General features: G+C 36.3%; 1 protein-coding gene across 1 annotated transcript in view; it reads right to left on the bottom strand.

The window, feature by feature from the left end:
• Nucleotides 1–202: 202 nt before the first annotated feature.
• Nucleotides 203–16,510, bottom strand: part of Zpld1 (zona pellucida like domain containing 1) — a 43,450-nt gene continuing 27,142 nt past the window's right edge. The window contains exons 5-10 of the mRNA XM_075955298.1: nucleotides 13,146–13,243; nucleotides 12,491–12,571; nucleotides 8,412–8,583; nucleotides 7,097–7,205; nucleotides 766–795; nucleotides 203–378 (exon numbers count right to left, since the gene is read on the bottom strand). Of these exons, the coding sequence (XP_075811413.1) occupies nucleotides 203–378; nucleotides 766–795; nucleotides 7,097–7,205; nucleotides 8,412–8,583; nucleotides 12,491–12,571; nucleotides 13,146–13,243 (666 nt within the window). The remainder of the gene's footprint in view (nucleotides 379–765; nucleotides 796–7,096; nucleotides 7,206–8,411; nucleotides 8,584–12,490; nucleotides 12,572–13,145; nucleotides 13,244–16,510) is intronic.

Here is a 16,510-nt window from a genome sequence, read left to right on the forward strand (position 1 = left end):
GGTTGGCCATTTACAGAGGTGGCAGTAGCAATATCATCAAAATTCTTTCACTATCTTAACACTCATGAGCTACAACATGAAATATATCTAAACTAAAAAAAAGAATATCAAACGCGGCTGGTATTCAATTCAGATGGAATTCTGACCACAGTCTCATGGAGTAATCAATGAAGCCTCCTTCTGGGAGTAGAACCAGTCACTGTCACTCAAAGACGGGATTTCTTACACCATTCAATACCAGGCTGTTGGATCCCTTTCTGTGTAGAAGGGCCAGTGAGCACACGAGGAGGGAGAAACTCATCACTCCCAGAATGACCGTTCCTGATATCAGAGAGCTGGTGACGGCATTCAGCTGGAAGGAAGGTGCATTCAAGGAACCTGTAAGAATCAAGGACACTGTTATAATGTCTTCAAAATGGCTTTATCTCACCTCCTTCCACTTTGCTCCACAGAATATCCCTCACCACTATCTCACAGTGTCACACTGGAGTATGCAGTAATCTATTAACAATAATTCAACCAAAGACCCAAAGTATTGTATGGGTTAGAAGTGTGGTATCCCATAAACAGGCAAAGCAAAACAAAACAAAAGCTGAAAATGCTACAAAAATTGCCCAACGCATCACATATGGGTTTAAAATTCTCCTGTGAACTGTTATTTAAAAACTTGTGAAGCTAGAGATCATTATACTAGTAAGCTACAGTTTGATAACAGATCACCAAAACATTCTGAAACATTACTCTTTTATTTGCTAATTATCTTACCAAGCTGTGAATTGTTGGTTGGAGTCTCATCTGAGGAAAGATAACAGAAAAACGAAAATGAAAATGTCTCTCCAGACACTTGCTTTTCTGTATTCTAACTCGCTAACTTTGAAACTTCATCCCTATTCATCTTCTCCACCCAAGCTCCATGGACAATTCATGAATGAAAGCCTGTAAACCTTGGTTTGGCCATTTTCTATTCCCTGTGTACCAGATTTCATCCTCAAGTCTACAAATAACATCACAAAATATATTATACTGTATTCTCCCCTGCCAAGGCTGTTTCATCATTTTGTCTCTGCCAGGTTAGTGAGGGCAGTAATTGTTAACAGCTACTACATTTTTATGGACTTATAACCTGCCATTTGTTATTCTGTTACAGAGAAATATTCATTATTTAGTGTCACTCTATTTTAAGAGCTGCCAATTTGCCTAGCATAATCTGCAAAAATATCATTCTGAGATCCAAGAAGAGGAGTTCACTCTTAATAACTAAACAAAAGGACAACTAGACTTCCAAGCTTGAGCTGGAGTTCTACTTGTATCTGCAAAATTAAAGAATGAAGCAGTTGATTGTCATTTTTCCTTGGTGAACACGACAGAGGCAATGGGCACGCTTCCTTAGTTTCCCCATTCTTACAGACCAATTTGCAATCATGTTAAAATTAACCTTTGAGCCGGCAACCAGATTATTCCATACCCATGTTAAAATGTACATGTGTACTTTTGGTTGTTATTTAAGTCATAAGGTTTGTACTGTTGACTCCAGATTACACACATTTTTACAATTAATGGATGTGTAACTGTGTAGCACCAGACTTCATAAAACTCTGTTTCATGTGTTGTCACATTTAATCCTCAAGATAGCCCTGTGGTTTAGACAGCATTGCTACCTCCATTATACAGCTGAGGACACTTCCCTGTGTCGTTGCCTCTATGGCAAAGTAAACATATGCTAAAGTCAACAGTCTAGTTCAGAGCCTTTTTGTCTAAAATGATATAAACTGACTGAGAATAGAAAATATTTCATAGCCTGAAGTATTAATTTCCATCATCAAAAATATTTTCTATACATGGGCCCTGGGGAAATATTACAAAATATCTGATTTTGTTTCCTTTCAGACACTTGACTGATAGCAAAAAATACAGATCTGGTGTCAGGTCCTGAAATACAGATTTGAAAGCTAACATGGCACCTACTCAGGGCACTCCTTACAATACACATGGGTGTTCATCTGGGGGGTGTTTTACAGTGTGCATTGGTACCCAGAGGATGATTTACAGTGTATAATGCATTGTGATAGGACAAAAAAACGAAAAGCGACACTCACGGGAAGATCCTAATCCCTTCTAATGTATCTATACAAAGGCAGTTTCCTTCTCGTGGAAATAAATAGGATGAATGGACTGTGGCAATTCATTGAAATGACATTCATGTCCTGCTCACAGAATAAGCTGGAATCTTTTTAATATAGTCTCTTTTTTTTTGCAGGAGTTATATTTAAGTCCTTTAAGATTGCTTTCAACGGAAAGCTCCTTCCTATAAGGTGTACAGAATGAGGCAGAAATGCTATGACTAAATACCCATCACACACACACACACACACACACACACACACACACACACACACAATTTTTCTGCATCCTGAGGCTAGAAAAAATCAGAACATCTGTATTTCTATCACCACCCACTATGTGCAAAAAACATATTCTGCATACTTTCATGAATACTTTGCTAAAGATAAAACATCCCTGTGTATTAAGACCAAACCCCTCATGTCAAATAAAAACACTAGTTCCAGGTTCTAGAGCAAAACAGATGAAGGCATAGTACTGTTGTCAGATAGCTGAAATCAAGCCATGTACTGTTTGAATGCAGTTTGAAATTAAATTTGAATAATAAATTCTAATGGGGCATTGCCTTTCTGTTTGTTGTTGCTGATATTCTCTAAGTTATGGTGTTGTTGTAATAATGATAATAACAAAAATACTATCTAACTCCAAAAAGGAAGCAGATGCTTTCCTGGAGTGTTAGGTCACCATCCACTTCTGTGTTCCCTCCAGTCATTTTGTTGTTGATAGGTACATATGTGCTAAAAGAAACGCATGAAGCCTAAAGGAACTAAATAAATTTGAATATAAAAACTCAGTGAGCTCCTCAAAATAACATACAGCTGTCTGAGGATTCGCAGGAGAGGCAGCAGTAGCAGTACCACAGCTGTTTGTGCCGGGAATGGCACAAACATCGCTACTACGTGTCTCCGTCTCTTCTAAAAAGTCGTCCTAAATGGAAAATATAAACATCACTCACTAGGAAAATATATGCAGAATAAATATTTCCCTTATCTCTAGCAAACTTCAAAAATGTTTAATTACCTATGCTGTAAAATGAATCCTTTATTTTGCATTTTAAAAAGCACTGAAGTATTTTAAATTCCGATTGTATAATGCAGGCTAATAGTCTAGCCCTGAACTCTACAATTCTTTTTTTTTTGTTTGTTTGTTTGTTTGTTTGTTTTTCGAGACAGGGTTTCTCTGTGGCTTTGGAGCCTGTCCTGGAACTAACTCTGTAGACCAGGTTGGTCTCGAACTCACAGAGATCCACCTGCCTCTGCCTCCCGAGTGCTGGGATTAAAGGCGTGCGCCACCATCGCCCGGCGAACTCTACAATTCTTAAAGAGTTACATTATGGGTTAGTTTCTAGCATCATGCCTGTCTTATGTAGAGACTGAATATGTGTGCTCTTATGAATTATTAACTACCCATAAAACTGTGATTCTACTTGTGTAAGAGTTTGGCTTTGGATTATTCATAACAACTTATGTTAACAAAACAATTGTTATTGTTTTCCAGCATTTGTAGCAGAATCATTTGCTACAGGCAATTGTCTACCTTAGAAACATCAACATTTGGAAGCATTTAGTAAGTACACTGCAGAAACTTTAAGGATTTTACATTTAAAAAATATGAATATTTTCACAAGTTAACTATCAAAAGTATTAATGTTATCGAGGAAAAATAACCAAAGCAGATTTCATTTCATTAACTCACAAAACAAAGGAGAATATCTAACAATTTTCAACTTAGTAGACTTCACCCAAACCAGACAACATCTCGGGTCCAGCAGCGGCTCTTTAGGTTAACTGAGCAAGGACTTTGGAGAGAACAAAACAAGCCTGGATAGCACTTATCTATAGAAAACCCACCATTGAGCCAGGCGGTGGTGGCACACGCCTTTAATCCCAGCACTCGGGAGGCAGAGGCAGGCGGATCTCTGTGAGTTCGAGACCAGCCTGGTCTACAGAGCTAGTTCCAGGACAGGCTCCAAAGCCACAGAGAAACCCTGTCTCGAAAAAACAAAACAAAAAAAAAAAAGAAAAAAAAAGAGAAAACCCACCATTGGACCTGGAGAGACAAATTTTAAACAATTCAAGCAGAAACTATAGTGAGACACAGCAAAAGCAATAGCTTAGGCCATAAAGCCCAGCAGGAAGTTTACATGGGAAGTGTCGAGGGTAGACACAACTTGAATTCTATATCTTGAGGAATTTTTAAGAGTACGTGAATCTTGTATTATTGCAATGTTGATATATTAAATTGTAAACAATGAAGCCATTTTAAAGACTAAGCTTACACTACTTACCAAAATAATAGCAAAATAAAATGAAGTAGAGTGAGAGAGAAATACTCAAAAGTGCCTCAAAGATCTGAAAAGGATTCTTCCAGGATTTGTCAGTGGAGAAAACTAAATTCTCATGTGTCAGACATTCTTCAGGTAGAAAGAGTTCATAAACCAGGAAAAACGAACTCTGATCATGACGGCAGAGGCACTCTACTTGGTTTCTCATTCTTTAAGGATAGATACTTTGGGACTAGAGAGATAGCACATCTGTTAAATGTGCTAGCTAATCTTCCAGAGTACCTAAGTTAGATTCCCAGAACTCACATCATGTGAATGGTGTAGGATTCCCCTCTGTGTGCTGTAAATATTAACATAATAATGTAAATATTAACATTAGTACCATTGGTTACTAAAGAAGGTTCTTTGGCCTATGGCAGGGAAGGATAGAGTTAGGTGGGAAAACTAAACTGAATGCAGGGAGAAAGAGAGCAGAGTCAGGGAAACACTATGTAGCTGCTGAAGGAGAAAGATTCTGGAACCTTACCGGTAGGCCACAGCCATGTGGTGATATACAGGTTAATAGAAAAATTTTAAAATGTAAGCGTTAGCTAGGAATACACCTAAGCTATCGTCCAGTGTTGTAATTAACATAGTTTCTGTGTGATTATTTGGGTCTGAGCAGCCAGGAAATGAACAAGCAGTCTCCTCTTAAATGTGATTCATAACTGCCTGTGACTCCAGCTCGAGAAAAATCTGGAAAAAGTTATCTTCTGGCCTCACATATGTGTTATACACACAGAGTGAGTCTCACTCACACTTAAGAAAATGTTTTTTTAAAAAAGAGATATTTTAAGGATCTGGACATGGGGTTGGTGACATCTAGAAGCTTGAATTGCTGTCTTTAATAGAGTTGGAGGGTTTTACTTTTTTGACTTTTGAGAATTATCCTAAAAGAATATTCAAAATCCTATGATGTTTAGATTTTCTTGGGCTGGGTATGAAGGAAACAGGGTTACAACTAAATCATCTATTCAAAATGGACCCAGATGTCTCTTTCAAAGTGCTTTGCTAATAGGAAAACAACTCTACAAATACTCCATAATATACAAATAGCTTTGTTTTGCCTATCCTGAAGCATTCCTAATTACTGGAACTAAGAGTTAGATTTCCATCCAATGTAATTCCACCAGCAATATCTTATAACTAGATAGAGATAAGATGTGGGGCTTTCACAAAAACGCAAAGCAGTCATTTTAAACCCTCCAGACAAATCCTCAGAGTATAGATATCAAGTTAGAAATTTTACATTTAAAATATTTCTGCATTATTTAAAGGTCCTATTAGCTTCTTTTTCAATAATAGTATGCTTATATAAACACAAGGAAGTGAATAATTAACTCAATTTCATACATTTTTTAAGCTAAAGTACTTTTACTTAATTATTTATGTATTTCAGGCAAACTTCTTTTTTTAGTATTAGGTGACATTGGCAAAAAGGTAAAGGTAATTTAATTGAAAGATAATAAGAGCCTCACAGCCACACAAAATTGAGAAAACACTATTAGCATATAAACCAAACCCAAACTGTTCTCTTTATTCTTTTGAGAACATTCCGCAACTACATTATAAAGAATTTTGAAACGTACCTTTTAAAACTCTGGCTTTTAAGCATGCACAGAGAAATGCAGTTATTAATAGTCATGTGGCTTTTTAGAATACAAGCTGGACCTAGAGTCAAGTGTGTCCAGCTTCAGTTTTAGCATATTCAAATTTTACTACATGCCTCTTTTATCTGGTCAATTCTGGAAGCTTCTAGCTTCGTACAGAATGAAATCCATATTCCTTGGTCTCATCCACGTAGTTTTGTGCACAAATGTGCGGGGAAAACATTTGTATCCATGAGACTATGTGTTATGACCCCGTGTCCATCTGCTCATATAAATGTATGAATGTCGATGTGTCCCCTCAGCACATAAGAAAGGAATGAGGCAATGGTACTCAAAGTGGGCAGCTCAGGAGTATTTGCTAGGATGCTTTACCAAGATGTAGAGCGTTCACGAGAGTAAGCGTGTTTCTTGGGCGGAAGGTTAAGGAAAGCCTTCCAGAGAGTGCAGCTTTAGAAAGAAAAGTGTTGCTTATTTTTAAGATCTTATCTTTGTATTTATAATTGTATATATGTGCACATGCACACATACGTGTGCAAGTATGTTCCAGTGCCACTGGAGGCCAGAGGCATCCTGTAACTGATCATGGGAGCTGGGGTCAAATGGGTATTCTGCAAGAGCAGCAAGTGCTCTTAACTGCTGAGCTATCTCTTCAGCACCAAGGAAACTCTTATAGGATCTTACTTTTGTGTGGCGGCCAGGCTCGATAGTGCCTCCTGCTGGTTAGTTTTAATAAAAAAAATAGATAACAAGAAAAATAGTGGATAGAGTTTAAACAGGTAAGCCACAATGGCAAAAATATAAGCAGGAAGTGCAAACTGGAGGCATAGCATGAAACATTTGCACTGGCGGGTGGGGGGGGGCATGTGAAACAAAAATGTAGAGAAGACACTTTGCCTCTGGCCTAAACACTGACTAAGTGGAGAACTGCTCACCAGTCTCACCGCTAAATAGTGTTCTTTAGAAACCTGGAGTTCTTGGAGGCCAAGTAGCTGGCCCGTTCGGATTCCTCTCCTGCTACACACAAAAGGAAGGGCTTTCTTACCGCTGCGAGTGATGATGGGGCCAGCAGACAGGACTGCGTTTCCAGAAGTGCTCTGAGGAACCCAAGTTGTCCTGCTCCCAACATCTCGCTTTTTTCTGTTGCCACAAATCTGAGGTATTAATGGAAACAAATGAAATTCCACACCAGCACAAAATTGTTTCTTTATGGCCATTTGGAAAGCAGATTCTTTTGGAAGATACACCACATGTTTAATTTTATACATTTCCTTCTGTGCATTTATTTAATTACTTTGCATATAACTGCTACAGTATTTCTTCTTCTGGCTTGGACCACATTTCTTATTCCCTCCCTGCTGTAACTGTGCACTGCCTCATTAGTTTACATAGCTCAACAGCTCTCCTGAAAACGAGCTGTGTTTATCAAACTTTGCCACGTTTATTTCTCTCAAGCCTTTAATAAATTCTTCCCTAAAATGTTGGTCAGCACAGAACCAAGGTAATGTGAACTCTGAATTTGCCTCCATCTGATACAGCGAGTTAAGACCAAAGAAATCAATGAGTTGATAACTTCGTATTTATGTAGTGATTGGGTATACACACACACACACACACACACACACACACACACACACACACTTATTAAAGCTAATTTAAATTTGAAAAAGTACTTACGTTTGTCCTCAAGTTAATAGTAATATAATTCTAGGAAGCCTGTTTGAATAAAAGTTCTGATTTTTAAAATTTTTTCTACTCACTATATCTATATTTTGATGGCAGCGGCATCCCATTGGAACCAGATCTTTCAATGACTTTAACTTTTAATTGAAAGGATTCTTGAACCATCTGGTGCTAATCTACCTTCTAGAACCAGCTGAACCCTCCTCATGCTTCCCTCCACTTTCTGCTCCAACCACCCTGGAACATGTGTCTGCCACTTCTGAGCATCCTTTGGTGTGGACTCTCTCACACACTTGATCTTTGCCCTGCTGAGGATCATCCATTCTCAGAATCACAAGCCGGACCATCTCCTCTGTCTATCCCTCCAATCTGTCCTCCCCTTTCTCAAATGACAATCACTCGCCTTTACCACAACCCAGGTCTGCCTTTGCTACTACTATTTTAATTTTGCTTTTCAATCATTCTTTCATGATCCTAAAAGATAAAGCAATTGAATTCTAATCCATGATAGCTTCATCACTTCATCCTCATCTTGGCACACAGTAAACATTCGATAAATCTTTACTGGATGAACTATCAAGTCATAGTTCACCCTGACCTATGACTTTCCTGAGATCTGATAGTCTTTCAGCTTAGATTAATTCAGAGAGCTAAAACAAAAATGCTTATAAACATACCGGCATAAGGAGGGGACAGTCATCAGCTCTGCAGAGCTTCGTGAGACAATGCAGGAAGACAGTGGACATTTTCTGATTCTTGTGTTTCACAAAACGGAACACTTCAAATGAAAACCGGCCCCGTTGGCTTCTCCCGTTTTCGATGACGGTGGTCTGAGGATCTTTGTCGCAGCTATAGTTTAGGGAATGTGAAAACAGAAAATCATTGGGAAGTGCCAATCAAGTGGGATTTGTACATCAATCTGTGTGGTACAAAGGACACCCTCATTATATTTAAGCTAAAAGAATCTGCCAGTGTTGCAAATAATGGGAAGAATATAAATAAATCAGGTGGTTTTGACAAATGTAACACGATCATAAATTGCAAGCAGAGCAGTTTCTGATCATAGAATAATGTCATGTTTTAGGAACACCATATTATCCCAGGATTCAAAAGTCGAAAATAATACAAAATAAACACTACTAAATCACCCTCCCATCACCACACCCACTTGTTTACCATATAGTAAAGATCCTTGCATTTATTTTGATTTCTACCAGGATATATTAAAATAAATGTTTATTCAAATAAGAATGTACTGTTATTTAGTCCATTTTTATATAATGCATGCATTTTATTAAGCTAGTAGCTCATTCCACAGATCTTTCTATGTAAGAATAAGAGCACCCTCATTATTTTTAAACAATTATATAGTGTTTCAGTGTATACATATGCTAGAATTTTATTTAGTCAATTCCTTATTTATATACAATCGATTTCTTTGATCATTCATTGTGATAAAAAACTAATGATCTAATGGACCATGCTCTCTGGATTCCATTCTCATTCTCTACCTGACATTTTGCATTTTCTATGTATCAGCAAGCCATTTTTTTAAATCACATTAGCCTGTGACTGTTGTTTTAGTTCAAATCTTTTCTTTAATGTATTTGAAATTGCTAATGTATTTCATTTTTTAACTCAACTATTATTTCTGAGTTTTAGACTGTCCCAGTGACAAGACATTCTGTTTTGTGATATTATTATAATCATTATGTCAATAATGTGTGTGCAAATGTGAGAGTGTATCTATGTATGGGTGTGTATGGGTGTGTGTGAGAGAGAACATATGTATATACACACAGACATGTGTGCATATGTACGTGTGTATGCACGTGTGTGTATGTGTGTTTGCGTGTAGGAGGGTGTGTGGAGTATGTGGGATGTGGAGGTGTATGTGTGAGTGTGTATGTGTGTATGTGTGTATGTGGGTGTGTATGTGTATGTATGTTGGGTGTGGGGGTATGTGTGTGTATGCATATGTGGTTGGGTGTGGGTATGGGGGAGGAGTTACAGATGTACATGCCCACAGAGTTTAGAGGTTGAACTCAGTTGTCTTCTTCAGTTACTCTCCATCCTATTCTTTGAGACGTGTTTTTATTTTCTAATCTCAATTAAGTTTCCTGAGAAATGAAGTCTCCGACTTTTATTGGATTTTTAACTATGTCGTTCTCAGTTCCTTCTAGTTGTCACTTTAGGAAACCTTAAATTTCACCATGCATATCTTTTCAACAAGTCATTGCGATTAATTATTTTCAGATTAATAACATACTCTTAAATTGTATTTTTAAACAATGTTCTATTATTTCAGATTTTTCATGAGGAATTTCATTATAATATAATTTTCAATATAATATAATTTTATATAATATAATTTGTATATTTTATATAATATAATGCACACAAATGCATATATATACATAAATACATGTATTTTATTCCCTTAGCTACCTAGATCTGTCATTTCATCATCAATATCCTCTTTTTTGTCTTTAGAATTGTTTCTTTTTATTTACATTTATTATTTTTGTCTTTCATGCTCATTGCTCTATTTCTATGTCGCTCTACTCCTATAAAAATATTCCAGTCACATTTTCCTTTCCATCTAAAATTTATCCAATTCCGTTTTTACATTCTCATACCCCAACATTCTATTTTTCTATTTTCATTGTCCTAAGTTTCTATAATTCAATCATTGCCACTGAAGCTTGATTTTAATAATTTTAAAATCAGCGTTGAGATGTTGAGTTACAAGCACTTTCTATGCTATTTCTTTCTGTTGAATTTATATTTAAAACTTTTTCTGACATTTTCAATTTCTTTCCTTTTAGTGCCTTCCAACATTGCAAAGAAATACCTGCCTTTGATTGTGTTTCCTATCTGAAGTATTAGGATTTAGCTGGATTTGCTACTTTCAGAGACTCCTAAAGCAAAGTAGAATGGTTACAACTTTCTTCACGGTTGCATAAATTCAAGGGCTCCATGCTTCTGTTTTATAATGACAGAAGTGTTTAGCTACATTGCAGTTCTATAGAGGAATTTTCTCTGCATGTCTGAGCTTGAAGAAATTCAGAGAATTCATTAACTGCCCTCCAAAGGTAGAGAGGGACATTCACAGGTAAGTGTTTTGCCTATTTCATAGGTCCTTTTTTTCACTTAATGAGATCTACCACTGTGAAATCTCCAGGAAGTCTCTCCAGCTTCATTGCTGATGTTCCCCATCCCTGGCAGCTGTTGGACCTCAGCCTCGCTCCCAACATCTCCAATTGAGAAGGCTCACAGCCACATTCCCTCCAGTTGCTTCTATAATTTTTCAACATAAGCACTCATATTTTACCCTCTAAAATTTCCAATAAGAAATGATGATTTAGAAGTTGCCACCATATTTATTCCATGTCTTATGATCACATTCCATATAACTAATTTGTGATCATTATAGAAATGTTGGAAAACAAATATCAGATGATGCATAATCCTTCCACTTAGAAGAAATACCCACAGTGAGCCTTTTGGCCTGTAGTGTTTTCTTTTAGATAAATGATTCTCAGGATATACAAAAGTAAACATGTCAATTCTTTAACTTTGTTTCTTAATACAGTTACATTCTTAATTTTCAGAAAAGTAAATATCAAGAAGACAAAAAGGTAAAATAAATAAATAAATAAAATCACTGATTTTTTTTTCCATTTAATAAGTGACCACATGATAGTGGCATCAGAATGAACTGCCTGGCTTACTGGTCTCTGCCATTCATTGGGTCATTTTTTATTGCTGTATATGCAATTTACTCCCATGCTTTACTATCTTAATAAAACTGATAGAGACTAGAATATCATAAATACTTCAAAATACACTTTTCAATTTGGAAAAATACAATTGAACTCTTTTAAGCCTCTTCATACACACTGACATTTTTTTTCCTCCAAACCTTTGCTGAGATTAACATTTCCAACAATCTAATATATTAAAAGTGGTAGTTTGGCCATATCCACTGACACCACCCTAATGTTGATTAGCCAATAAAGCATTCTTTACTTTCCATTACGTTACTCCCATCATGTGTCAATAACTGCAACGATCTGAGCCAACTGTATTTTACAGGCATGATTAGAAGACATTGCTTAACTCTCAAGTCTATTCTGTTGTCCGAGAAAAATGCTGAAAGGGACCTGGAATGATTGAATGGTTTTATGATCAATGTCCCCTTTCCCTGGGCATAGATCACATTCACTCAATCACTGTCTATTGGAGAACAAAGTTGGAGTTATTGGCTCTGGTTAAAAAAAAAAAAGGAGTAGCGGGTTGTATTGCACTTTCATATTAAATACTGATAAATGAACAGAAGTACTTTGGGATCTAAATTATCCAACCATTACTTTAATTTTACTGTCTTTTTGACATATGATAGGAGGGCGTAGCTGCCAATAAGCAATACCACCCTGTTTCCCATCATTTATTGAGAATGATAATCTTACTTTGCTATACGTAAGACAATGAAATAGCCCATATCTCCTAAACATGAATAAAACATTGTTAGTGAATGTCATTTAGTGACAGTTCTCATTCTATGATAGCCTTATCAGCATTTTGTATCACAGACGGTTGTTAACTTTTGTACTGAAGACTACAAGTTCAAATTGTAAGAATATAAACTGAGAAGGCCCAGGAGTGCTGTATATTTTGTTTGTCTGTCCTATACATTCCATTTTAATGATCTATAACTGGATCTTTAGTTTCAGAACAAGACTTAGACACCTACCTAAGGAAGAGATCATATCGAGTGTCATCATTTGGGTTCCCAGATGGGGTTGTGTAGCAATAGTCCATTAATACATTCCATCTGCAGAGAGAAGCAAACATGATCTGGCATCAGAGTCCTCCCTGGAGCATTGGTAATTAATCCAAAGAAGTAAGCATTAGCCAAATTCTTACCACATGAATCATATGTTCATTATTTGCTGTTTGCAGAAGTTTCTTGGTTATTAAGAATTTATCTAAAATCTACATATTTAAAATTCTGCAACAATTGTCAAATGGGATGGAGAGTAATATCACAAACAATAAGAGATAAGGCAGGTGGATGGACAAAGCCCAAAGGAACAAAATGATACTAGGCTGGTCACATATCTGAGGGAGAAATAGAGAACATTCTGGCATCCCAGAAGATCTCCACACAGCCTCCTTCAGTCACTACTCCCAATTATTTATCAGAAGTCTTGTTATTTCTCAATTAATGACATAAAATGAGCAGCACTCTCTTAGACGTGATAATTTGTTGTTTATTTTTTACTAGAATGACTTAATGCTGTGGCAATAACCATATATGTCAAATAATACTTTAGAATGAATAAGCTAACAGTATGACTGGGAAAGGTTAAGTATTTTAGCTAATCAAGATAGGAGTGCACAATTACCTTCCATCCAGATTAGTAGCTTGCACAGCTGCAAATACTTTGGTTTTCAAAGGTAATCCTATACTTGGGATAATTAACTGCTCTCTGTAGGTTGAATCCTATTGATGAAATAATAAACAATCCACATGTCATTATCTTTCTATCAATAGAAAATTTACTATTTAGAACTGATAAAGAAACAAAGAGCAATCAAATCAACATATACCTACATCACTGACTCTAAAGAGGTTTATTTTATGCACATCTTGGCAGAACTTCTCTTAACCCATAGTAAATACAACAAGTTTATATCAGGGCATACACCATCTTTGTTCCATATGTGTGATAAATCATGGAATTTATCATATATGGTTGTCAATGTTCAGTACATGTAAATTATATTCAATAGTTAGTGATTAGTAGTCATTTTTTAGTATTAAGTTTCCAATCATAAGTTGATTTAAATTAGGAGTCCATTTTTTTATATTTGTCATAAATTTCAGTTTTCATTAATTAAATGTGCTTCAATTGAAGCATTTCACTGTTGGAGTGTCAGGTGCTCATTTTTTGTAATATTTCATTAATCTAGAATTCTTTCTCTGATCATCTAAAATTACCAAAATTTAATTTAAAACCAGAGAAAGAGAGAGAAAGCATGCAATATAGCCTCTGAGTTTTGAAAATGCCTGCTATAAAAGTCATGTTCAAATTTTTCTTTCCCTTATTTTATAGCAATTCTAAATAAGGCATTCCTATCACTCCACACACATAGCAGTAGCTTAAAGCACATTAAATTAGAAATTTCAAAGTTGCATTTATAAGTTGATAATAGAAATAAAGAAATACATAAATGCCAAAGGAAAAATTCCTGGAAATCAATAAGACAAAAAGGCATCCTACTGAATGGGAAAATATCTTCACCAACCCCATGTCAGACAAAGGATTGATCTCCAAAATATATAAAGAACTCAAGAAATTAGACATTAAAATTCTAAATAACCCAATTAAAAAATGAAGTACTGAACTAAACAGAGAACTCTCAACAGAAGAATTTCAAATGGCCAAAAGATACTTAAGGAAATGTTCAACTTCCTTAGCTATTAGGGAAATGAAAAATCAAAACAACTTTGAGACACCATCTTTCACCTGTTAGAATGGCTAAGATCAAAAAACCAATGATAGCTTATGTTGGAGAGGATGTGGAATAAGGGGAACACTCACCAATTGCTGGTGAGAAAGTAAACTTGTACAACTACTTTGGAAATCAATATGATGGTTTCTCAGAAAATTGGGAATCAACCTACCTCAGGATCCAACAATACCACTCTTGGGCATAAACCCAAAATATGCTCAATCATACTACAAAGCATTTGTTTAACTATGTTCATAGCACCATTATTTGTAACAGTCAGAAGCTGGAAACAACCTAGATTCCCCTCAAGTGAAGAATGGATATAGAAAGTGTGGCACATTTACACATTACAGTACTACTCAGTGGGAACAAAACAAAACAACAACAAAAACAATGACATCTTGAATTTTGCATGCAAATGTTTGGAATTAGAAAACACTATCTTGAGTGAGGTAACCCAGACCCCAAAAAAATGAATATGGTATTTACTCACTCTGAAGTGGATACTAGCCATAAACAAATGACATTGAGCCTATAGTTCATGATCCTAGAGAAGCTAAGTAAAAAGGTGAACCCAAAGAAAAACATATATAGACCCACCTGGAAATTGGAAACAGAAAAGATCACCTGACAAAATTGGGAGCATGGGAGCAGGGGGTAGAAGGAACCGGATAAGGGGAAGAGGAGCAAAGAAGGGGAGGGTTGAGGAGAACTTGAGGCAATGGGAAAGTCCAGTTGGAGGAAGGACATATATGAGAGCAAGGAAAGAGATATCTTGATTGAGGGAGCCATTATGAGTTAGCAAGAAACCTGGCTCTAGAAAGATTTCCAGGAATCCACAAGGATGACTCTAGCTAGGACCCTAAGCAATAGAGAAGAGAGTACCCAAACTGGCCTTGCCCAGTAGTCAGACTGATAATTATCTTAAATATCACTGCAGAACCTTTATCTGACAACAGATGGAAACAGAGGCAGAGATCCACATCGGAGAACTGAACTGAGCTCCCAAGGTCCAGCTGAAGAGAAGAAGGATTGAGAATATGATGAGCAAAGAGGTCAAGACCATGAAGGGTTCATCCACTGAAACAGTTTACCTGAGCTAACGAGAGCTCACCAACTCTAGCTGGACTGGGAAAGAACAAGCATAGGATCAAACTAGTCCCTCTGAATATGGTCAACAGTTGGAACAGACTGAGGGGCCCCTGACAGTGGCACTGGGATTTGTCTCTACTACATGAACTGGTTTTTTGGGATCCTATTCTCTTTGGATGGATACCTTTCTCAGACTAGATGTAATAGGGAGGGTCTGGGACCTTCCACAAAGCAAAGTGCCTTACCTCTCTAAGGATTAGAGGGGCGGGGGGAGGGTGTGTGGGCGGAGTAGGAATGTGGATATTTTTATTTTTAATAAATAAATTAATTTTAAAAAACTAATTTTTCTTTCCTTTATTTTAGAGCATTCTATATAAGGCATTCCTATCACCCCACACACATAGTAGTAGGTTAAAGCACATTAAATTAGAAATTAAAAAGTAGCATTTATAAGTTGATAATAAAAATAAAGAAATACATAAAATGTCAAGGGAAAAATTCCTAGAAATCTAAGTGGTCAAATCATTTAGCTTTCAAAAAAATTGTTTTCCAGAGTTGGTATTTCTAAAGAGATTGCTGTTTTATGGTGAAATCGTTTTTAACATTCATTGTAAAATTTTAGTCTCCAAAGAATATGGAGAATATCACATTTATCTGACTGGACAAAGGCAGTATATATAGAATTAATTTTTAAGATTAAAATTTGGATGTTGGGAATCTGAAAGAATGGTATCCATGCAGGAACATTCCATTCTTGAAACTGCAGGTATACACGGAACTGCATGCTTCATCTGGGGAAGCATTCGCACTGAATTTCTAATTATTTTCTATATTTCTGTGGTTAGCAGCAATGGCTTCTATAGCCATGGCAGACAGATAGTGCTTCTTTTTATAATGTTTCTGGATTACTTTTCCAATATCTTTAAGTAAATTTCCATTCTTTACCTATCTTGTTCATACACCTTATATTTGCATTAATATTGTCCCAAAGAATGCTGACTTTCTTCAAAAGAAATAAGCTCATAAAACATTTGCAAATGATGTACAACCTATTTGTGTTTGGGTCATGAGTCATCAAATTTCTCTTCACTGTTTGTACAGTCCTATGTATTCAACCACTCAGCAAACAGTAATAGTTGCATACAGTTCAAACAGAAAAGGC

Source organism: Microtus pennsylvanicus, chromosome 1 (genome assembly GCF_037038515.1).
Source record: "Microtus pennsylvanicus isolate mMicPen1 chromosome 1, mMicPen1.hap1, whole genome shotgun sequence".
Classification (NCBI taxonomy): domain Eukaryota; kingdom Metazoa; phylum Chordata; class Mammalia; order Rodentia; family Cricetidae; genus Microtus; species Microtus pennsylvanicus.